This window comes from Nelumbo lutea, chromosome 3 (genome assembly GCF_056320005.1).
Source record: "Nelumbo lutea isolate HS-2025 chromosome 3, American lotus-T2T, whole genome shotgun sequence".
Classification (NCBI taxonomy): Eukaryota; Viridiplantae; Streptophyta; class Magnoliopsida; order Proteales; family Nelumbonaceae; genus Nelumbo; species Nelumbo lutea.
The window spans coordinates 25,786,263-25,811,836 of NC_142686.1; the positions used below are offsets into that span (position 1 = coordinate 25,786,263).

The 25,574-nt window shown below is 40.9% G+C and overlaps 1 protein-coding gene across 6 annotated transcripts in view; it reads left to right on the forward strand.

Moving 5' to 3' along the window:
- Window positions 1-25,574, forward strand: part of LOC148863752 (uncharacterized) — a 34,273-nt gene that overhangs the window by 7,042 nt on the left and 1,657 nt on the right. For all 6 annotated transcript variants that reach the window (XM_088974208.1, XM_088974209.1, XM_088974210.1 and 3 more), the window contains one exon: window positions 23,704-23,827. Coding sequence is in view for 1 of the 6 variants with exons in the window: in XM_088974210.1 (XP_088830336.1) it covers window positions 23,704-23,712 (9 nt within the window). In the remaining 5 variants the exon portion in view is untranslated. The remainder of the gene's footprint in view (window positions 1-23,703; window positions 23,828-25,574) is intronic.

Genomic DNA, 25,574 nt, shown 5'->3' on the forward strand with positions numbered 1-25,574 from the left:
AACAAGGCTGGAGAGCGCCGACCTCTGTATTGGGTCCAACGAGCAGCCGACGACGAGCAAAATCACAACCTTTTTGATCGCCCGAACCCGCGCTATTCGAGAGGCAGACCAGAAGAGAAAGAAGATGTTGATCAAGGCTGGTTGAGCTGTGGTTCAGATTCTGATCATGTTGATGGTTCAGACGACTGTGGGAGTTCAGGTAGTGCGGCAGTTGAAGCTCTACTTAAAGATTAGAACAACGATTCTTTTAGCCTGGACTGTTTGTTCTTAGGGGATTCGGTGGGGGAAGGAAAGGTGGAGGGGGAGGAGCGGGTGTTTGATTTTAACCCATTACTGGCTGAGCCCCTCCTCAGTTCTAGTGCTTTGCAAGAGGCCGAAAAGGAGGTTGCTCAGGTCTTCTCAGAGCAGAACAAGGGTACTTCACAGAGAGGTACATACTTGGGTATAGAAAGGGGTCTTTGTGTTGATACAGCGATAGGGATTTCCCTCCCCCATCTCTGGGAGCCAGAGTGCTTTGTTTTCCCAAAAAAGAAAGTGACTACCTCTCCTTTGCCTGTGCTCTCTCCTCTCTTCTCTACCTCAGGTAAATCCCTCAACTCTGTCAATTCAGTTTTGGATATTGATGAGCGCTCTGTATCTCTTGTACCAGATTCTCTTCCCAACCAAGAGTCGGAAGCCCCTAGTCTGAAAGCCACATTGAGTCTACAAGGGGGGGAAGTGGGTGAGGAATCATGCTGAGAGACAATAATTAGGGAAATCTTAGAAAGCCTCTTGGGCGAAGTGGAAAGGAAGAATTTGCAGAGAGGGAGCCTGGAGGGGACAGACAGGGTTGTGGTCGGAGGTAAAGTGAGAAGGAACAAGAAGCTTCCTAGGAGTGAGGAGAGTGCTTCTTTAGGGAAAGAGGAAACTTTTGGGGAAGAGTCAATTGCAGAGTTTGTGAAAAAGTTGGGGTGCAAGCTGAAGAACCCGAATGACCTAAAAGCCTACATGCAAAATAAAGAGGACAGCAAGATGAAGTTCAGAAGGCTGAGTGAAGTGGAGAGATTAAAAAAAGATATTGAGGGGGACAAGAAGTTCGAAGTGAAAGGGATTAGAAGAAAAGGGTCTAAATAGTTCTTTAAGTTGGAATGTGAGGGGGTTGGGCAGCTTTAGGAAGAGAGCAACAATCAAAGAGGTAATTAAGAAGTTCAATCCGGACGTGGTTATGCTTCAGGAGTCCAAAAGAATGGATTTTGATTGCAGCTGGGCAAGGAGTGCATGGAGTTCTAGAGGTATTAAATGAGTGGTTGCTCCTTCATGGGGTTCCTCGGGAGGAATTGTGACCCTATGAAAAGAAGAGATTCTCTTAGGTGTGGAGGAGCTAATTGGATATCACTTTGTCTCCCTGAAGTTCAAACAGGTAGCCGATGGGTATGAATGGGTTCTAACAAATGTGTATGGCCCCAATGACTATAGGCAAAGGGAGAAATTATGGGAAGAATTGAGTGACATTAGAGGCCTTTGGGATGGACCCTGGTGTGTGGGAGGGGACTTTAATGTAGTGAGATTTATGGAGGAAACCAACAACCCCAGACAGAGAGTGACAACAAGTGCGAGGAAGTTCAACCAATTTGTGGACTCTTTTAATCTCAAAGAACTTCCCTTCCTAAATAATAACTTCACTTGGTCCAACCTTCAATCTCAGCCAATTTGCTCTAAGTTGGACAGATTTTTGTTCTCAACTGATTGGGACATTGGGGCAACATTTCTTCTAGGGCTCTCCCTAAACTCACTTCAGACCACTGGCCAATAGTTTTGGTCAAGGAGGAATTAAGAGGAGCAGGGCCTACCCCTTTCAAGTTTGAAAATATGTGGTTGTCTCATCTGGGTTTCATTGAGAAAATCAAAGAGTAGTGGGAGCAAGCGAATCCGGTAGTTGATTGGGAGGGAATGAGGTTCCACAAGAAACTCCAATACCTAAAATCTCAATTAAAGGAGTGGAATAGACTGGAATTTGGAAGATTAGAAGAGACAAAGCAAGTTCTGGTGGGAGCAAATTGAGGATTTGGGCCTGAAGGAAGAGAGAGGCCCCTTTGGAGAGGAAGAAAGGAAGTTGAGATGGGTTTTAAGGAGGAAGTTGGAGGACATCTTGTTCAAGGAGGAAATCAGTTGGAGGCAAAAATCTAGGTGTAAGTGGCTAAGGGAGGGAGACAGAAACACAAGGTTTTTCCATTTAGTGGCAAATGGAAGGAGAAAGAAGAATTACATCTCTAACTTGGAAGTTGATGGAGCAATCTTGTCTCACCCGGCTGAAATTGCAGAGGCCCTAGTAAATCACTTCAAATCTATTTTTAAAAGGCCTATGAATGAGAGAGTGTGGCTGGAGGGTTTGGACTGGCCGACTCTTAGTGCAGAGAAGAGAGAGTGGCTAGAAAAAGGATTCGATATGGAGGAGGTAAAGGAAACAATTTTCTCTATGGATAGGACAAAAGCTCCGGGTCCAGATGGGTTCATAATGGCCTTTTACCAAGAATGCTGGGATATCTTGGAGAATGATCTTTCTTCGGTCTTTGAGGAGTTCCGCAGGAGGGTTGTGATAAACCCAGGATTGAACTCAACTTTCATTGCCTTAGTCCCAAAGAAGAAAGATGCCTCCCAACCAAAAGATTTTAGACCTATTAGTCTGGTGACTAGCTTGTACAAAATCATTGCTAAGGTGCTGTCTCTCAGGATAAAGAAGGTGCTCCCCTCTATTATTGCACCAAACCAAAGTGCTTTTGTGGAGGGAAGACAGATCACCGATCAGATCCTCATTGAAAATGAGAGCTTGGAGAGCTTTAGAAAGTCAAAGAAGAAGGGAGTGGTCTGCAAATTGGATCTGTAGAAGGCTTTCAACTTGGTTGATTGGTCATTCTTGATGGAGGTGTTGAGGAGTTTTGGTTTTGGTGACAGGTGGTGCAAGTGGATCTGGGGCTGTGTTAGGACTTGCCATTATTCGATCCTGGTGAACGGGACTGTGGTGGACTTCTTTCTGGCGTTGAGAGGTCTAAGACAAGGAGATCCTCTTTCCCCTTTTCTTTTCACCCTTATTGTTGATGTGTTTGGGCGATTGATCCATAGAGCAGACTCGAGGAATCTGATAAGAGGGTGGAGGGTAGGAAGGGAGGAGGTTCTCTTAACTCTTCTTCAGTTTGCAGATGATACTATCCTTTTCTGTGAAGGAGGGAACCTCTGTTGGATCCAGAATCTAAAGTTGACAATACAACTTTTTGAGCAGATTTCTAACCTCGAGGTAAACTTCGACAAGAGTTGTGTGGCGGGAGTGAATGTGAACGAAAGAGACCTAAGGGAATCTGCAGATGAGCTAGGTTGTGCTATTACGGATTGGCCCCTGACTTACTTGGGCCTCCCTTTAGGAGCTAATCCTAAGAGTGTCAGCTTTTGGGCTCCGGTAGTGGAGAGGTTTGAGAAGAGGCTAGCGGCCTGGAAGAGGAGTTATCTTTCTTTAGGTGGAAGAGTCTCTCTCATTAAATCTACCATAGCTAACCTTCCTATTTACTTTCTGTTAGTGTTTAAGATCCCCTCAAAGGTTTCAAACCTTTTGAAAAAATTAATAAGGAACTTTCTCTAGGAGCCTGGAGAGGAGAAGAGAGATCATAGGGTGAGTTGGGAGGTGGTCTCTAGGTGTAAAACAATAGGAGGTCTAGGGATTGGTAATTTCAAGAAAAGGAACATGGCTCTTCTGGGGAAGTGGTTGTGGAGGTTCTCTTTGGAAAGGGATAAATTGTGGACTAAGATTGTGGCTAGCATTCATGGGTTGGAAGACAGTGGCTGGGATCCTGGAATTTTGGCAAGGGCTTTAGCAGCTTCTCCTTGGAAATCCATCCACAATCTGCTTCTAGTTTTCTCCCCATGGATCAGGTATGGTCTAAACTCTGGTAACCGAATAAATTTCTGGGAACATCTTTGGGTCAGGGATTCTCCTCTGAAAGACAAGTTTCCTTCCTTGTATGCTCTTTCAGACTTGAAAAATGAACCCATTTCTTCTTTCTTAGTCCCTTTAGCTTCCACTTCGGGCTTTGGTTGGAACCTTGGCCTGCGTAGGGCAATTAGGGATACGGACTTGGATAGCCTAGTAGCTCTGCTAGCCTCCATTGAGGGTGTCTTCCTAAACCCTGCTAAGGAAGACACCAGATTTTGGACCCTTTCTAGCTCTGGTACCTTTTCTTGTGCTTCTTTCTTTGAAACTTTAACTCAGCCTCCTACCCCCCTGGGGTTGTCCTTTCCAGTTAAGGAAATTTGGAGCATACCTATTCCTCCTCGGGTGGGGTTTTTTTGTTGGGAAATTTTCCTGGAAAGAATCAACACTTTAGACTTACTCCAAAGAAAGAGACCCAATTATTGTTTACTTCCTAATAGATGTGCTTTTTGTAAAGCTGATGGGGAATCTGGCTACCACCTCATGGTCTCTTGTAAGGTTGCTAATTCTGTTTGGGAGTGGGTTTTCTCCCGTTTTGGGCATTCTTGGTATCCTCCGGAGACTGTCCAAGGTTTGTTTTCCCCATCTCTTTTCAGTTGGCCTAAGAAGTGAGGGAAGACTATGTGGAGGTGTATTAGGGTAGCGGTTTGTTGGTCTTTGTGGGAAGAAAGAAACTCATGCATATTTTTCTGACAAGGAAAAATCTTTGGAAGACTTGTTAGACCGAATCCTTATAAGAGCGGTCCACTGGCTAAAATCTTTGGAGTTGTTTTAAGATTGCCCTGTGGATGACTTGCTAAGAAATTGGAAAGAGATTGCTTCCACTGCAAGATGCAAGATGACTCTTTGTCCGTTCTGGTCCCCTCCCCCCTCGGGCTTTATAAAGCTGAATTTTGATGGCAGCAGTGTAAGGAATCCAGGGCCCTCTGGGATTGGAGGAGTTTTCAGGAATGAGGAAGGGATTGTTACTGCTTTATTCTCTGGCCCTATTGGAGAAGGTGACTCTCTTAGGGCTGAGATCCTTGCAGCGCTTGAAGGAATTCGAAGAGCAAAAGATCTAAATATTAGCCGTTTGATTTTGGAAGGTGACTCGAAGGTGATGGTTAATTGGTTGAAGACGAAGGACAATGGTTTGTGGAACTTTAACAATGAGAAAAAACAGTTCTTATGGCTGGGTAGGGACATAAAGATTCAGTACAGCTGGGTGAAGAGGAGTGCCAACTCATTTGCGGATGGGTTGGCCATGCGAGGAGTGACTAGGGAGGTTGTTTTCTAGGCTAGTTTTTAATTTTCTCTGCTTTCCCTAAGTTTTCTGTTTTTCGGGGAGTTAAGTTATTTTATCACCCTCTGTATTCCTTTCCCTATATTCTCTTAATTTAATGAAATTGATGTTATTGATAAAAAAAAAAAACTGCATGAGGAGGTTCTAGGGCTGAATGTTTACAGTCATTTGCCTGGTTCTTGGAGGTCATTGGAGGGTGTCCAAGTTTCTATACACTTGGAAAATGGTTCGGTGACCAGGAAGAATCAAAGAGCAAGTTTTTCAGCTTGATTTGAAATCAGAAAAAGGGGATTTCGAAGCTAGCTCAGAGAGCAAATTGTTCGGCCTGGTTTGAAGTTCAAACCAGAGATACTGTAAGTTGTTTTCTCAGTTCTTTGCTGAGTTATTTTGTTATTTGGGAGGACTGTTAAAGCATTCAAAGCACACCTCCATTCGGCCCACTGTTGTTCGACTGATTCTACTCAGAAATTTCTGGGTTATTCTGGAAGTGTGGTTCGGCTGTTATTGGACTTCCAAAACTGCTGAAAACTGATTTAAACTAAGTGGTACAAGCCTCTATTTTAGTTCAGCCACTTCTTGGACCTAGACGGAGTGTTCTTAAAGTGATTTCTACTGGGTTAACAATGAAGTGTCGACTGTTGCATACATAGTGTTTGTAAAAAGTCCTCTTAGGTATTGTGGACTGTATTTTTTGTTCTCCTTGGGAAATTATTGTTGGGAACCAAGAATACATATTGTCTGGAGGTCTGCTGATTGTTTCTTGAAGGCTGAATCATGGTTTCTTCTCCTTGAAAATGCTGCCACTGAACTTGGTTCTCACGACTGTCAGATCTGAACTGAGTTTGTGTTGCCGTGTTTGCTATTGTTTCAACTCAATCTGAGTTCTTTGAAATCAGGTCACTTTTGGAATGCTTGCCGAAACCCTAATTGAAGCTGCTACATAATGGACTTCTCAGAAATTGAGAACAAGAGCACTGTTGAATATGGACATAATTCGGGAACTACAATTGATTCCTTGTTGGCTATAACTACAGTTAAACTGGATGGAACCAATTATTTGGCCTGGTCACAATCCGTAAAAATTCATATTTGCAGTAGAGGAAAGTGGGGTTTTATCTCTAGGAGCAAGAAAGCTCCCATAGAGGAAGATCCCTCTTATGAGAAATGGGTGCAGGAGAATTACACAGTGACTAGCTGGCTTGTGAACTTAATGCAGCCACAGATTAGCCAACATTATCTATGGATGAACTCGACTAAAGAAATCTGGGATAGTGTTGCAGAAACTTACTCCCAGAAGTTGAATGTTGCCAGAGCCTACAAACTGAGAAGTGATGTGAAGAATCTAAGGCAGGGGGAGAAGTCACTTGTAACATACTTCTCAACCCTGAAATCTCTATGGCAAGAGATTGATTTGATAGAGGTTGTGACATGGGATACCCTCAAGGATGCTGAAACATACAGGAAATTGGTTGAAAGGAATAGGGTCTTTGAGTTCTTGACAGGGCTGAACTCTGAATATGACATTACAAAGCAAAACATCTTGTCCAAGGAAGATGTTTCATTGTTACAAGCATATGCTTTGGTCAGCAGTGAAGAAAGTAGGAGGCAAGTGCAGGTTCAAGGAGTCAATATCAATGATCATTTTGCAAATATGTGAATTAAACCCAAAGGGGTTACAGGAGCTCACAGTGGCACATGAAAGAAGGAGGTGGTGTGTGAATATTGTAATAAGCCGAAACACACAAAGGACAAGTGCTGGAAATTGCATATCAATCTTGTTCCTATCAGATTCTAGAAGAATAATGATAGTAGAAAGACAGGAAGTGCACATGCAGCCACAAGCATAGATACAGAGGTTGAGTCTACTAGTGCACAGTTGACAGCCATGAAAGCTGAATATGAGAAGTTTGGAAAGATGATCAGCCAGCTTGAAGGTGTAATTTCATCATCCAACCCTTCTGGAAGTCCAGCCACCACTGCATTTGCTCACTCAGGTATAAGGGCTTCTGCTAACCATGCATCCACCTCAGATAATCTCAAAACCCCTTGGATCAGACTCAGGTGCTTCTGATCGCATGACCAACATTTCCACTTTGTTTGTTTCATATGATTTACTTCCGGGTCGTGACAAAATCACCTTAGCTGATGGTTCTTTTGCCCCTATTTCTGGCAAGGGAACTGTCAAGGATACAAACTCCTTACTTTTATCTTTCACTCTTTATGTACCTAAATTAAATACCAACTTATTATCTATAAGTAGCTTGACCAAGTCATTGAACTGTTGTGCAACATTTTTCCCTTCTCACTGTGTGTTTCAGGACCTAAAGTCTCAGAAGGTGATTGGGAGTGGCCATGAAGCAAATGGAATATACTTGCTCGACACCCCTGGCCAATGCTTTGATCATCCCAAGAATGTTGCTTTTGGTTCTACTTTTCCAGAGTCTGTCAGTCAAATTATGTTGAGTCATTGTCGGTTGGGTCATTTACCTTTTTCTATTTTAAGTCATTTGTTTCCCAAATTGTTTAAGGGAGTCAGTGTGTCCAGTCTCAATTGTGAGTCCTGTCAGTTGTCAAAGCATTGTAGAAAAAAATAACCTATGAGTAATAAAAGATCCTATTTTCCTTTTCATATTGTGCACTCTGATGTGTGGGGGCCTTACCACTTATCCTCTATGGGGGGTTATAGATACTTTATCCTGTTTATTGATGACTTTTCTAGATTCACTTGGATGTACTTAATGAAATCCCGAGATGAAGTCCCAAGACTTGTGAGGCAATTTCATGAGCTTGTTTTAACTCAATTTGATACTAGAATTAAGGTTTTCAGATCTGACAATGCAAAAGAGTATTTTGAGAAGAGTTTATCCTTGTATCTCTCTGTCATGGGGTTATTCATCAAAGCTCCTGTGTTAGAACCCCTGAACAAAATGGAGTTGCTGAGAGGAAAAATAGACATTGTTGAAGTTGCAAGGAGCCTTTTGTTTGCCTCACATGTTCCCACAAGATTTTGGGGTGATGCTGTACTTACTGCTACCTATCTCACAAACCGTATGCCATTCAGGGTTTTAGGGTTTAAATCCCCCTTCTGTCTTCTTCATCCAGACAAGGATCTCTTCTCAATTCCTCTTCGTGTGTTTGGCTGTACCTGCTATGTTCACATTCCAAGTGTGCAGAGACAAGTTTGAACCGAAAGCCCACAAATGTATCTTCCTTGGTTACTCCCCCATACAAAAGGGTTATTGTTCTTTTGATCCAAAGACTGGCACCCGACATGTCTTTATCAATGTTACCTTTGATGAATTTTCTCCTTTTTGTGGTTCCTCTCAGGAAGGACATTGTCAACAGGGGGAGAGTCTGTTACAAGTTTTTGCTCTTCCTCTTCCGTTCCCAGTTGAGCCTCTTGACAAACCGGTATCCTCACCAAATGAATCAAAGGAGGATCAATCACTTCATACCTCTTGTCCTAGTGCCCCTATTTCTTTACATCCTCATCTTACACAATCCCAAAGTGTATCAAAGGCAGAGATCCAGGAATGAGCAAGTAGTTTCCCTTACAACAGATGAGGCTCATACATTCCCAATCACAGATGAGATAACAGGTACTGCCTCAGCTCCTTTGGAATCATCCTTCACAGAACTTGATGTCCCCATTACTGTTAGGAAAGGGAAGCGAAAGTGACATTGCATTTCCAAACACCTTTCTTATGACCTGCTTTCTCCTTCATACTTTGCCTACCTCTCTTCTGTTGCTTCTAGCCCCATTCCTAGGTTTGTCTCAGAAGCTCTTGGGAGGTGGTGGATTTGCCTGAAGGGAAGAATCCAGTTGGGTGCAAGTGGGTTTTTAACATTAAATACAGGGCTGATGGAACTATTGAGAGGTATAAGGCCAGACTTGTTGCAAAAGGCTACACACAGACATATGGGATTGACTACCTGGAGACTTTTGCCCCTGTTGCCAAGATGACATCTGTGAGAGTTCTTTTATCTCTGGCAGTTCACTTTGATTGGCCTCTCTATCAGTTAGATGTAAATAATGCATTTCTAAATGGTGACTTACATGAGGAGGTCTACATGTGTCTTTCTCTAGGAATGTATGGGAAATATATGCAAGGAAAGGCATGTAAATGGAAGAAATCACTTTATGGTATCAAACAATCTCCTAGAGCATGGTTTGAGAGATTTAGAGCTGCACTTGTTAAATTCGGCTATGTTCAGACACAGTCAGATCATACTCTGTTTGTGAAGAAAAGTGGATTTCTAGCAATGTATCTCATTGTGTATGTTGATGACATTATAGTGATTGGTGATGATGCCTCAGGCATTCTGGCCTTGAAGTCTTTCCTCCGTACAGAATTTGAGATTAAGGATTTGGGGGAGTTGAGATACTTCCTTGGCATAGAAGTTGTCAGATCCAAGGATGGGATTTTTATTTCCCAAAGGAAATATGTCCTTGATTTGTTGTCTGAAACTGGAAAACTGGGTGCAAGACCAGCTACAACTCCCATTGATATGAGTCACAAACTTTCAGCTTCGGATGGAACTTTGTTGGAAGACAAAGGGGTCTTTCAGAGACTTCTTGGGAAGCTTCTGTATCTGTGCATGACTAGGCCAGATATTGCGTATGCTGTCAGTTGCATTAGCCAGTTCATGCATGCTCCTAGAGATACTCATATGGCAGCAGCAGAACGGATTTTGTGCTATCTGAAAGGTTCTCCAGGAAAATGAATTCTATTTATCAAGCATGGTCATCTGAAACTTGAAGCCTATACTGATGCTGATTGGGCTGGAAATATTGATGATAGAAGATCTACTTCAAGGTATTGCAGTCTGCTGGCTGGTAATGTTGTCTCTTGGAGGAGTAAGAAACAATCTATTGTGGCCCGATCCTCCGCAGAAGCAGAGTATAGAGCCATGGCACATGGAATCTCGGAATTGTTGTGGCTAAGGTCCTTAATGGAAGAACTTGGGATTGATCATGACAAACCCATGATGTTGTATTGTGATAATCAGGCTGCCATCAACATTGCTCACAACCCGTACAACATGATCGAACCAAACATATTGAGGTTGATCGACACTTTATTCGAGAAAGAGTCTCCTCCGGTGAAGTGTGTCTTCCATTCATTACTTCTAAAGGACAATTGACAGATTTTCTCACCAAGGGCATTTCCAAGGCAAGGCTTCAACATGACACTGGCAAGCTGGGCATGATTAATTTCTAGCTTAAGGGGGAGTGTAGAGGAGATGGGCCGAATGGCCCATAGACTGTCATTTCATATTATGTTATGTTTCTCTTTGTTATGGGTCTTATTCTGGGCCCATACTCTATAATGTTTTGTTTTTTGTATTTTTCTGCCCACTCAAGGGCCTCTCTGTAATTTATCAAAGATTAACACTTTCATAAAATGTTTAGTGTGTTAAGTGAGGTTAAGTTTGAAACTCTCACTCTCTAACACTTATTGCCGTCAGCTCTCTCTCTCTTCTCTTCCTCTCTTATTTGTTTAGTTTCTGTTTGCATCTAATTTCAAACAGTTTCATACATCAAGTTAACTGTTTTCAACTGTAATGAACATTAGGCCAATTCACTCCACAATGATAGGACAAAGATGAATGGAATTCTTTGCTTGGTCCATGGCAGTTCATCCAAGTTCTTAGCCTTTAAATTGTACTCTTGACAATTGAGCTCAATACATTCTTCCTGAAATTTTGCCTTTGGATTGCTCCTAAAAATCCTCTGGTTGTGTATTTGTTGATCTTGTGGTGGTTAATTGCAATGCCAGCCATCCATGAGTACAACTCTTATCATTCGCAGAGAAACTACAACAGTTCCTTGTCTCCGCAAACAGGACATCAAAGGAAGAACAAGAACCAACCTCAAAAAATAGTTTGGAGCATATTCAGAACCAGGTGCCGAGCAGTGCAAATGATGAGGCTGAGCAGAGTGTGTGGGAGTGGAGGTTGGTTGTAACAGTTAATAGAGAGGTTAAAGATCGGAAGAAATTGTTAGATACAATGGTGAATAAATTGAAACTAAAAGCTGAGGTAACCTTAAAACCATTCTCAGGCATGAAGGTGATTTTGCTCGTTGGTGATGAAGTAAAATGGGGCTTCACGACTTTCGAATATGAAGAGGGGCTGGTCCAAGTTCAAAATTGGAAGCCACTGTGTAATGAGGTGGAGCATGAGGAAATGATCCTAGGCAGAGGGTGACCACTAGCATGAGGAAATTTAACCAGTTTGTGGATGCCTTTGAGATTAAAGAGATCCCATTGTCACATAGCAGATTTACATGGTCCAACCTCCAAATGAATCATGTTTGCTCTAAGCTGAACAGATTTCTTTTCTCAAATGATTGGGAAGAGCAATGGGGAAGCTTGACATCTAGAGCCCTTCCGAGGGTGACCTCTAATCATCAGCCTATTGGGATGTAAGGAAGAATTAAGAAATGCAAGGCCTGCTCCATTTAGGTTTGAAAACATGTGGCTAGGTCACCCAGGGTTTATTAGGAAAGTCAAAGAATGGTGGATCGAGAGCAATCCTACAGTTGAGTGGAGTGGAATGAGATTCCACAAGAAGCTCCAATATTTGAAAAATAGAATTAAGGATTGGAACATCCTAGAATTTGGGAGGTTGGAGGATAGGAAATAATATGTGACTGTACAAATTGAAGAGCTGGACTTGAAGGAAGAGAGGGGATGTCTTACAGAAGAGGATAAGGAGCTTAGATGGAGATTGCAGAAACAATTAGAGGATTATCTGCTCAAGGAGGAAATAAGCTAGAGGCAAAAATCAAGATGTAAGTGGTTGTAAGAGGGAGATAGGAATGCAAATTTTTTTCATGTTGTGGCAAATGGAAGGAGGAAGAACTTCATCTCAAGTTTGGAAATTGAAGGAGTAACATTATCTAATCAAAATGAGATTGTAGGAGCTTTTGCTGAACATTTTAGATCTATCTTTAGAAGACCCATAAGTAATAGAGTGTGGATTGAGGGACTAGATGGGCCATCTTTGAGCTTAGAGGATAGTGTAGAGAAGATGGGCCGAATGGCCCATAGGCTGTTACTGTATATTATCTTTATGTTCTTCTCTGTAATGGGCCTTATTCTGGGCCCATACTCTTTTATGTTTCTCTTTTGTAATTTCTTGTCCAACTAAGGACCTCTCTTGTAATTACTAAAAGATTAACTTAATAAAAGAGTATTAGAGAGTTAGAGGGAGGTTAAGTTCGAATACCTCATCCTCTAACCCTTCTTGCCGCAACTCTCTCTTCTTCTCTAATCTTCTCTAATCCTCTCTTGCTAGTTTTCTTTGTTTCAAACGCAGTCCCTATTTCTAAGACTGTTTTTCAACTTGGTATCAGAGCAAGCCATTGCTTGGCGTGTCCCTCATGTGGTTCTAGTTCAGCCAACTACATGAGGAGGTTCTAGGGCTGAAAGTTTACAGTCATCCGCCTGGTTCTTGGAGGTCATTGGAGGGTGCCCAAGCTTCTACACACTTGGAGAAGGGTTCGGTGACCAGGAAGAATCAGAGAACAAGTTGTTTGGCCTGATTTGAAATTAAAGAAAAGGGTTTTCAAAGTCATCTTAGAGAACAAGTGTTCGACCTGGTTTATAGTTCAAACCAGAGACTCTCTTACTGTAAGTCTTTTCTCAATCCTTTGCTGGGTTATTTCTTGTTGTTTGGAAGGACTGTTAAAGCATTTAAAGCCCTCCTCCATTCGACCCACTATTGCTGGATTGATTCTACTCAGAAATTTTTGGGTTGCTTTGGAGGTCCTATTCAGCTGATTATTGGGTTGGGAAACTACTGAGACTGTTTTAAAACTAAGTGATACTAGTCTCATCTTCATTCCAGCCTCTTCTTGGACCTATACTGAACACTTTGAAGTGGTTTCTTCTAGTTAACAGTAGGCTATTAAGTATTGCACACTGAGTGTTCGACAAAAGGTCTCTTAAGCACTGTGGTCTTTTTTCTTTCTCTTTGGGACAACGACTGTTAGAATCTGAAATACCTTGTGATTGGAGGTTTGCTGGGTGTCCTTTGAAGGCTGAAACAGTAAAGAAAGAACTACCACCGGACTTTGCATGATGGATTTCTCAAACCTTGAAAACAAGAATGCTGCTGAATATGGACAGATTTTGGGAACCCCAACCGATTCTATGCTGGCTGTAACTACAGTCAAGCTTGATGGGATCAATTACTTGGCTTGGTCACAATTAGTGAAAATCCATATTTGTAACAAAGGAAAATGGGGTTTATTTCTGGGAGCAAGAAAGCTCCTCCAGAGGATGATCCATCTTATAAGAGATGGGTACAAGAAAACTACACTGTGATTGGGTGGCTTGTGAACTCAATGCAGCCACAGATCAGTCAACATTATCTGTGGATGAATTCGGCTAAAGAAATCTAGGATAGTGTTGCAGAGACTTACTCCTAGAAGTTGAATGTTGCTAGAGCTTACAAATTGAGAAGTGATGTGAAGAATCTAAGACAAGGGGAGAAGTCACTTGCAACATACTTCTCAACCTTAAAATCTATATGACAAGAGATTGATTTGATAGAGGTTGTGACATGGGATACCTCTAAGGATGCTGAAACATACAGAAAATTGGTTGAACGGAATAGGGTCTTTGAGTTCTTGACAGGGCTGAATTCTGAATATGATATTACAAAGCAAAACTTCTTGTCCAAGGAAGATGTTTCATTGTCACAAGCATATACTTTGGTCAGCAGTGAAGAAAGTAGAAGAACATAAAGATAATATACAGTAACAGCCTATGGGCCATTCGGCCCATCTTCTCTACAACTACCCATACTATTAATGTTGCTTAAAAGATTCTACCAACACTATCAATGTTGCTTAAAAACTTAAGACAGATCTTGGCTCATTTTAAAGATTTCGATTTCTCTAACTTTTATAACAATTGCTTATAATAGAAAAAAAAAGAAAAAAATGGATAGGAAAACAATTATTGTTTGAAGTGAAGGGGACATATATATATATAATCTTTTTTGACAGGTAAGCAACTAACATTTGTTAATAGAAAAGAGAAAAATACTAGTATATTGGCATCGATGTTTTAAAATGAGGAGGCATGACACAAGGAGTTATGCTACCTGGGCGTGAGGCATAGTTTAGAATGTTTTTTTTGGAAAAAAGGTATAGTAATTTTATTCAATGAGAAAGCCAAATACAACAAGACTCAGGCCAACTAGGCCTTCCTGAGCCCAAGACATATTACAAGAACATCCATGATTTAGTACAAAGGAGGAGAGAAACATTCCAACTTTTAAACTTCTCATTGACCGACACCCAGGAGCAAATCTTCCCCACCACTTTCTGCACAATCTCATCTGGACTTTTAGATTGATTACAGAAAATTCTATTGTTTCTTTCCATCCAAATGGACCAAAGAACAGCCTGCGGAATAGTTTAGAATGTTAAGTGGCGCGAGCTTCCTTAAGATAAGGGGGATGAGGAGGAAGAATAAGGAGGGGGAGGAGGAAGAAGAGGAAGGAGGATTTCATCTTTTTTTTTTTTTTTAATGAAAGATGTAGAAGAATGAAGATGTATCTAAGTGCAACCAATTGTTGGCCTTCTTCATCCATAGAGTTTATTTGGGCTTGTTCGTCCACAGGGTATATTTGGGCTTGTTCAGAGGTGCATCTAAGTGCAAGCAGTCGTTGGTTGGTTTAGGTTGACTTGGATTTACTTTGGTGTCTGGAAATGAAGAACAAGAGGCAATTGGGGGAGGGACTAGGCTTAAACTTGCATCTTCTTACTAAACAATTATGTCTTTTAGTATGAAGATATGGACTTAGGTCCAACTTAACAATTAACAGGGATCTGGCTTTCTAATCAAAGTCCAATAAATTGAGGTCTAAAAGTGTCCAAGCCAATGTATATTAGGGTTTAGGTTCTAAGTATATTGTATATTTGTACATATGCATGAGATCTTGCAGCCAAGGTTTAAAATGTTGGTGTCTGTGGAAATGCTAATAGTCATCCAAATATAAAAAACATGTTGAAAATATTGTATGGAAATATTGTAAAAAGTATGGGCATAGTGGAAACATTGTAAATACGCAAAATATAGAATGATATTTTATTAAATGATAAAAGAAGCATAGGCACACCCTTTTGAATTATTATCTTGTTCCAAATCACTAATCAAAGCTAAGAACTAAGGTTATGAACAACAGAATACGTTCAAAAGTTGCCCAGCTTCATGATAGAATGAGGAGTTAAAGCAAAATTTAAACTCATAGGAAATGTAAATGGTTGTAATAGATCAACCAAATAACTTATTACACAAAGAAAAAGTAATATTTAATTTAGCTAGCTCAAAGTGGTAACCATGTAAGTTAGGTAGGCAATAACATTGTTACTCCACATATCTACAATATTATCACAAACTTATGTTATAATATATCTCTTGTACTCCACATAGGGCTGGTAGTTCTTGTTAGTGGTGTTAGTGAAGGGGTATTTTGGTCTTTGTACTTGTTGAGAAGGTTGATGTGTACTGTTATGTTAGTTCGAGTGCTTCTTACTTAAAGGAGGGCACTTAAGTCTTCTCCATTTAGTTAATAATATAATAACAGGCCTGGCCGAATCTAGGGAGATGAATCTTTCTCTTATTCGAACCAGCCTTTCTCTCTTTCCTCATCTCTCTCTTCTTCTTTCTTCTCCTACTTTACTTTACTTTACTTTACAATCAACGAACAAGACAGAATTCTAGGGCAGGTCAAACTTTAACATGGTATCAGAGCAAGGCTTAACAAATCAGACTTGCTAGAATTCTGTCTTTTGCGCATTCGAATTAGGGTTTCTCAATTGTGAGTTGGAGACTGGGAAAATGGCTGAAAAGGAGTGATCGCCCTCTTCCCTAGGAGGTTCTTATGCCTCCAATTGTGTCGTTGGTGATTGGTTGCTGTGGTTTCTAAGCCCTAGTTAGGGCTGGTACGTGTGGTGCAGTGGTGTCTCAGCCCTTCGTGTGGTTGGCCTTTAGGCGATGAGGTTAAGTGTTTTTTTTATGCATATTTTCTGTTATGGAATACATGAGAGGTGTAGTACAGTTCGCATGATGGGTTTCGATTGCAGTGTGGGTTTATTCTGGTTTGTGTGTGATTCAAAGGGCAATAGTGTGGATTAGGGTTTGTGATGTTACAAGTGTGGTTTTCAGCACTTGATATCACTGAAATCAGGTTGTAGACTTTGGTGAGTAGGGGCTGTGGTGTTTCAGTTTTTCAGCATTTAATACTGCTAAAATCAGTTGCAGATTTCGGTGATTAGGGTTTGTGGTGTTGCAGTTCTCAGCATTTATTACTGTTGAAATCAGTGTGCAGATTTCGGTGAAGTGTCTGTGTGTAGTGTGCAGCGTGTAGTGCTCATAATTCAGTGATAAGGGAGTTCGGCAATGGAAGATAACAGTGATAGTAAACCTAGTGTCATGATCTCTACTGACTACCTGAATGTCTAAATGACCTCCATTAAACTGAATGGAGAGAATTATGTTCCTTGGACCAAGTCTGTAGAGGTTTTTCTGAAGGCAAAGAAGAAAGTGAAGCATATAAGAGAGGAGAAACCCCCCGCTAATTCTCAAGAGTATGAAGATTGGGAACAGGAAGATGCACAGATCATTACATGGTTGTGGAACAGTATGGAACCCAAAATCAGTGTGAATTTCATGTTTCTTGACACAGCCAAAGGGGTGTGGGGTCATGCTAAGAAACTGTATTCAGGTTAGGATAATACCACTAGGGTATATCAACGGTATCAGGAATACTTCAATCTGCAACAGGGAAGTCAGAGCCTTGAGGAGTAGTATGCCAATGTGAGGAATATCCGTAATGAGTTAAATGTCTATCATCCTCTCACTTCTAATGTCAAAGTTCAACAGCAACAGCGAGAGCAGCTTGATGTGACACAGTTTCTGGTGGGGCTGAAGTCTGAGTATGAACCAGTACGAGCTCAAATACTAGGGGGATCTGCTCTTCCATCTTTAGAGGAGGTGTTTGCTCGTCTTCGGAGGGCTTCCATTGGATCTATGGATTCTAATGTCTCCAATAAATCAGCATTTGCAGTGTCGAGAGGTCGAGGTGGCAGAAGTGGGGCTCGAGGAGCCCAGTCTGGCAGAAGTGGTAGTGGTGGATCTACACATACCCGTGGTGGTGGTCGTACTGGAGGCAGAGATTCAGGGGGAGCTCGTGGTAGAGGACGTGACTCGGGTCCACAAAAGTGTATTCATTGTGGATTGGATGGACATACCATTAACTACTGCTACAATTTACATGGTCCTCCCTCGACGTGGGCCAACCATGCCATGACTAGTGACACCAGTTTCAACTCTAGACAGGAGAACCGGTCAGCTGACCCGTTGCCTTCTACTCCCTCAGATGGCCTAGGCAAGGAGATGGTGAGTGTTCCTCGGGATGAGTATGAGAGGTTTGTTCAATCCAATTCGCAGCAGAACACAACTTCCTTTGCACACTCAGCTATGGCTTGTTTGGCATCCACACCCAACCCCTTGATTATTGATTCTGGAGCCTCCGATCACATGACGGGAACTCCAGGTGTGTTTTCATCTCTCACTCATTGCTCAACATCACAATCTGTTACCCTTGCTAATGGCTCCACATCATTTATCTGTGGTATTGGTAATGTTGATTTAGACCCTATATCCATATCCTCTGTTTTATATGTACCTAAGTTTCCATTTAATCTTATGTCTGTTAGTAAGCTGACCAAGTCCCTTAAGTGCTCCATCACATTTTACCCTTCTATGTGTGTTTTTCAGGATCTCAGGACGGGAATGAAGATTGGTGGAGGGCATGAAGCCGGTGGACTGTATTATCTTGATGGTGGTGGACGAACGTCGACGGCCCTTCAGTCATCCATTTCTCCTCTCCAGTGGCATTGTAGATTTGGTCACCCTTCGTTGAAAATGTTGTAGTCCTTAGTCCCTTCATTGAGTCAACTTTCTATTTTAGATTGTGAGTCGTATTCTAGGGTCGATAATCGTGTGTCGAGTCTTTTTTCTTTAATTCATTCAGATGTTTGGGGTCCTTATAATGTGATGTCATATAATGGATACCGATATTTTGTTATTTTTGTTGATGGCTGTTCAAAAATGACGTGGCTCTATTTAATGAAAGAAAGAAGTGAATTATTTGCCATCTTCTAGAAATTTTATGCTGAGATCCGCAATCAATTTGGCGTTCACATCAAAATTTTCCGTTCTGATAATGGACGTGAATACTTGTTTTCATCTTTTCAAGAATACTTGGACCAATATGGCATTATACACCAAACTTCATGTACTTACACTCCACAACAAAATGGGGTGGCTGAGAGAAAGAACCGTCATCTTGTAGAAACGGCACGCTCCCTCATGCACCACATGAATGTTCCCAAAACCTTTTGGAGCGATGCAATGCTCACCTCTTTTTTCTTAATTAATCGGATGCTTACGTCTATCATTGATGGTCGTTCTCCTTTTAGTGTCTTATTCCCCAACATGTCTCCGTTTCCGCTTCCTCCTCGGGTATTTGGGTGTGTCTACTTCGTTCATAATCTGGGTCCTGGGATTGACAAGTTAGATGCACGTTCCCTGAAGTGTATCTTCCTTGGCTATTCCCGAACTCAGAAAGGGTACAAGTGTTATCATCTCAATTCTCGTCGTTCCTTGGTATGTGCTGATGTTACATTCTTCGAGTCTACTCCGTTCTTCGTCGGGTCCGGTGTTACTGCTTCCTCCTCATCACCACCTCCTCTTCCTCTTCTCGTGGCTGATCCATCTCCTTTGGTTCCAGTCATGCCTACGTCCTTGCCTCCGGTGCCACCGTCGATTGACCGTCCACCCATCCGTCACGTGTATACACATCGCCCGCGTGTACCGGCTGTAGCTCCTCTAGCTTCATCACCGTCGATAGATCCAGCTCCAGCTCCAACACCAGCCTCCGACCTAGATCTTCCTATTGCCTTCCGGAAAGGTAAACGTACTTGCACCCTTCACCCTATTTCCAATTTTGTTTCACTTACCAACCTCTCCACCTCCCATCGCCAGTTCATCTCTTTGTTATCCTCCGCGGTTGTTCCTAAGGATGTCCAGATAGCCCTTACCTCTCCAGAGTGGTGCCGTGCTATGGAAGAAGAGCTCTCTGCCCTGCATCATAATCACACTTGGGATCTCACCGCTCTTCCTCCTGGGAAGCAGGCTGTCGGTCGTAAGTGGGTGTATAGTGTTAAATACTTGCCAGATGGTCGTGTTGAGCGCCTGAAGGCGCGACTGGTTGCCAAAGGGTACTCCCAAACCTATGACATTGACTACACAGAGACATTCTCCCCGATTGCTAAGATAGGGTCAGTTCGTGTTGTCATCTCTTTTGCAGCTATGTATGATTGGCCTCTCCATCAGCTAGATATCAAAAATGCCTTTTTGCATGGTGATTTGCTCGAGGAGGTCTACATGGAGAAACCACCAGGGTTTGTTGCTCAGGGGGAGGATGGTAAGGTATGCAGACTTAAGAAGGCTATTTATGGACTTAAACAGTCCCCCCGAGCATGGTTTGGTAGGTTCAGTGAGGTGGTCAAGAAGTTTGGTATGAAACAGTGCCAAGTTAATCACTCAGTCTTCAGTTTTGACTCTTCAATAGGCAAAATAATATTGGTGGTGTATGTGGATGATATCGTTGTGACTGGGAATGACAAAATGGGCATTGACAGATTGTAGGCATTCCTACAGGAACACTTTCAGACAAAGGACCTTGGCAAGTTGAAATACTTTTTGGGCATAGAGGTAGCAAGATCTAAGCATGGCATTAATTTGTGTCAGAGGAAATATGTGTTCGATTTATTGGAAGAAACAGGGTTGTTGGGTACTAAATCGGCTGAGACACCTACGGAAACAAATACGAGGCTGAGCAGCGATATAGGTGAAGTATTTGAAGACCCTGGCAGATATCGACGGCTTGTAGGCAAACTAAACTATCTAACCATTACTTGACCAGATATTTCATTTGCGGTTAGTGTGGTGAGTCAGTTCATGCAAAAACCTTTGGTCCCACATTGGAATGCAGTGCTAAGGATTGTGAGGTATCTGAAAGGAGCTCCTGGTCGTGGTTTGCTGTACAAGAGTGGTGGAAAACTGGTAGTAGAAGGATACACCGATGCTGATTAGGCAGGCTCTATGTTTGACAGACGATCCACCATAGGCTATTGCACCTTTCTGGGGGGTAACCTGGTAACGTGGAAAAGTAAGAAGCAAACAGTTGTGGCAAGAAGCAGTGCAAAAGCAGAATATAGGGCCATGGCACATACTGCTTGTGAATTAGTGTGGCTGAGGAACCTTCTACAGGAGATAGGATATGACATCAGTACTCCAATGAAGCTTTATTGTGACAATCAGGCAGCAGTTCATATCTCTTCCAATCCAGTGTTTCATGAAAGAACCAAGCACATCGAAGTTGACTGTCATTTTGTGAGAGAGAAGGTGCTGAATGGAGTGATAGAAACTGCATGTGTTAGTACGGGAAACCAATGGACAGACTTGTTTACAAAAGGTTTGAGTCGGGGGAGAGTGGACTACATATGTAACAAGCTAGGATTATATGATATATACTCACCAGCTTGAGGGGGAGTGTTAGTGGTGTTAGTGAAGGGGCATTTCGGTCTTTGTACTTGTTGAGAAGGTTGATGTGTACTGTTATGTTAGTTAGAGTGCTTCTTACTTAAAGGAGGGCACTTAAGTCTTTTCCATTTAGTTAATAATATAATAACAAGTCTGGCCGAATCTAGGGAGATGAATCTTTCTCTAATTCGAACCAGCCTTTCTCTCTTTCCTCATCTTTCTCTCTTCTTCTTTCTTCTCCTACTTTACTTTACTTTACTTTACAGTCAACGAACAAAACAGAATTCTAGGGCAGGTCAAACTTTAACAGTTCTCATTGGGGAATATGTCAATTCCAGTAAAATTTTGTGTTGCTACCCATGGAAATGGAAATATGTTGTGGAAATATTTGGGAAATCAAGGACATTTTAAATCATGCGTTGCAGCACATGGATATTATATGTAGGGTAGTTGGGTTTTAAAGTCATTTTTCACCAGCTAAACTTAATTCTTTTTTTAATTGTTTAATTTGAAAGTCTAATCATAGTCTTAGGCTTTCTATTCATCTCTTCACATTCTACTTTTTATATTATCACACTCAAATAGTCACTTTTGTAGTCTTAACTACTATTCCACTTTATCTTAATTTTTCAGCAGTCTGTATCCTTCGTGTTATGATCTGTAGTATCACTGAGAGTGATCAATTGTTCCTTTTTTTTTTTTTTTGCATATATGCTCTTTGATGCTCTTTAACAATTTGGATCATTTTTTTTTTGGTTTGCATTCAGAGGTTAATATTTGAAAAGCCTGAGGATGGCATAAGAAAAATAGTTCTTGCAACCAACATAGCTGAGACAAGTATCACCATTGATGATGTAGTTTTTTTTGTCGACTGTGGAAAGGTAAAAGAGACATCATATGATGCATTGAATGACACTTCAACAAATAACTTCAGTAGTGCCCCAACCACCTAAGATCAAGGTCTTGAGAGTAGTGGAATGTCTCAACCATCATACTTTAACAATGGGGAGGAGTGGCAAGAGCCCTTTAAACATCCCTTTAGTTTCACAGCATTTGAACCCATGGTGCCATCATCTGGTTGTTCTGCAGACCTGCAGAATTGAGTTTAGGAGCCAATTATCTGTTATCATTTGTTTTTGATCGGTAACGTCAAACTTTTATTGTGCTGTGTACAAAGCAGTTAAGTACAAGGTGCTAATGGTAAAAAGACAATGAGAGACAAAAACTCCTCTCCCCACACCCAAGTTTCTGATTTACAATTGTGCCCAGAATAAAGCTTCTCTTCCCACCCCTTGTTGGGCTAAAACATCCACTACAGAATTAGTACAACTCTTTTTCCAATTGAAAGAGACTTCCATTTCTCTTGTCAGCCACCTAAATTTCTTCTTTTTATTGTTGTACATCCACATCTTCATCTCTTCACTTTGTATCCAACTAAATACCAGTTTTGAATCTCCTTCAATAATCAGTTTTCTAATGTTCAGTTCTTTCACCCTTCGTATACCCTCCATCAAGGCTAAAACTTCTGCTCCAAGATAGTCTCCTTCCCCAAGTGGACCAGACTAGAGAGCAATGATCTTTCCTTCCTCGTCTTTGAATACTCCACCTATACCTGATCTTCCTGGGTTTCTCATACTACTACCATCAAAGTTAAGTTTGATACAGCCTCTTTCTGGTGGATACCACTGATAACTAGAAATAGTCTTAGGAGATGTAGATTCAGCCACTTCTTTCCATTTTTTGAGCAAATTGTCTATTGACACATTTGAAAAGGAACCTATGGACTTCAGCCAGTGTACTGCTCTAATCAAAACTGTGTCCCTAACCTCTTCATTGATTCTCTCTTTTTCTAGAAAAATTTTATAATTTCGTTCTTCCCAAACTGTCCATACTTTGCAGCTCTCAAACATCTCTACACAGAGTTTCCCCTTTTATTTGGCCATGCAAGGGAAGATGGTGCAGATAGGCTTTAAACCTCCAGTGGTGAATTCCACCTGCACCTAAACAAGGAAAATGACCATTCCCAAATAGAAGTAGTAAAGGGGCAAGAGATAAGTAAGTGGTATCAGCTCTCACCATTAGCCTTACATAGGGTACACCAGTGAGGGGATAAGCACCACTTTGGTGCTTTCTTTGAAGCAAGTCACAAGTATTAATCTTTCCATGAACAACTTCCCAACAAACGACACCAACTCTAGGTGGGATAAATTATCTGTTATCATTCTATGCAGTTACTTTTATATCTGTTATTATTCTATGCATCTATATTGACTTGTGATTTTTGCCACAATCAGACGAACCGATCCGAAACCGATCAATCTGTGAGGCTATGTGACCCAGTTGCCAAAATGATTTTGTATCCAGTTTTTTTTTTTTTTTTTTTTTTAGCAGTAGGATTGAAAATTTGTGTCGAGTCCAGTCCAAGCCTGACAACACTGCTTTTAAAGATAATAACTATGAACTAAACAGAACTTTTTCAGTTGTTTCATTGGTTGCCTTTGGTAACTTTTAAGGTCCAAAGCTGCAGAGCTAGAAACTAGACCCAAGTGTTAAATTATCCAGTTAAAATGTTGAAGCAGTATTAGAATTAAAATTTTCTTAATTACATTGAAGATAATCTGTGTTACTAGATCAACCCAGCCAACTACCTGTCTGATTGGAACATGGTTTTGATGTGTAAACTGGTGTGGTTTAATGATTGAAACATGGTTTTGATGCCTGTCTTGGTATGATATGAGATGGGGCTTGTTTAGGCTAATTGCAAGATCTTTCCTTCCACTGATTTTCCAATACAGCATCTAGAGATTGAAAATAGCTATGGACTCTTGCAGTGCGTGTAGCTGAAGTTTTCAAGAACCAAATATTGAAGATGCAGAGTCCCAACCCTTGAAGGATTCTTCCATGGATAATGGCTACCAGAATGTCTTATAATACAAATCAACAAATGAATCCTTGGTAATTCTTTCTTTCTTCCCATAGCTGAAACTGTTTGTGTTTTCAGCATATTAAAGATGTATGGTAGTGTGAATAATGTTGGCTTTTACTATCTAGGCTATCTTTGCAAGGTGGGAGCCTTGGCATTCAAGATATTCCTATCCATGGAAGCAATATGTGCATCTAGGATATGTTTTTCACCATTTTGATTGCATTGCTGTAGCTCTGCATGATTGTATGGAATCTCAAATTTTGTTATTTCATCTTTCTTTAATTTTATGAGCTTTGCTGAGTGGTTTTCTTTTTTCACCAAGCTGTTGATTCCTAGAAATTTACAAAATTTGAATATTTAGAAAGAGTAGAAAAAGAGACAGCTGAATTGAATACAATGGGTTGAACTTAAAGAAGCCTTCATTTTTACTCCTAAACTCAATTCAGCCTTAAATCCTCATAATTTGAGGTTGGCTAAACACCTCTCCCACCATTGCACTCTATCAACAACTGCTTTAATCATATGGTTGTTTGGCCTGCCTGTGACAACCGCCTAGCTCTCCATGAAGCCAATCTGCCTTCAATTTTCTAATGGATCTTGGAAAGATTGTGATTTTTCCCTCCCAATCCAAAGTTCAGCTCCCATATACTTATCATTCATCAACAAATACTTCATTCCCATAATATTTGAGATAATTTTTCTAAATTGTTTATGAACATTGGAACAAAAGTATATACCAGAAAGTTGTTAAAGAAATTCTGGAAAATTGATTCATGCAACATGATTGACATAAGACTTATAATTGCATCCTTTTTTCTGAAAACAATTCAAGATAGACTATCTACATTAGACTCCAAAGCTAGTTTTGAAGGTGGTTTCCCTCTTAAATTTTTCCAGTCAATCCCCCTAAAGAAAGGGTGCACCCTTAGGCTGTGTTTGGTTTGAAAGAAAAGGTAGGGAAACCCATACAAGGTTTGGGTTAATGCAGTATAGCGATCAGCATCAGCACCTGGTCTTTTGCTTGGATTTATATCCTGCATTGGAGTTGCATGGATCATTAGAGGGAACAATTATTCTGATGTTCTTATAACCAACCTTTGTGGAGTGGTAAAAATGTGATACATAAACATCCCCCAAGTTTTTAACAAATACTAATACTTCCCATCACTTCTAACTTCCCTTATTGGCTGATGGTAAGCCACTTTTAGCTTGTGGTCAGTTGCCATTGACATTTAATTTTTGTTAGAAACCTAATGTTGCTCCTATTTAATTAATGGACCAAAATGTTAATTATAATTACCTTTAATTATTAGATTTTACCATTATCTGTATTCGCTGACAACTGAGTTACAAAAGTATTTTCTTGTTGCAAAGATTTTAGAGTTTGGTGAAATTGCCTTTTGAGAGAATAGTATTTGTTGGAATGTTTTTTTTTTTTTTATGTTTGTATTCTGCTGAGTTAGGGTCTGTTTGGTCTAGTTAAAGTAGTTTTTTTATCATTGTTTATGTCTTTTAACTACAGCAGGGGCATAAGAATCTTTTCCCTTTTAATTATGGTCGCCCTATATATGATAATGTAAGCTGGCGCCGCCAGCCAGATTTGAAGACTCCAAAACCTTTCTCTTCTCCTCCCTTCTCTCCTCTTTCTCCCTTCTCTTCTTACTTATTTCTCCACACCTCTTCTGCTAATAGTATTAATGAGGGGACACTTGAATTTGATGATGAAAAGTGAGTTAATTTAATCGCTTGTTTGTACTTGTTAGATGATTTTGTTTT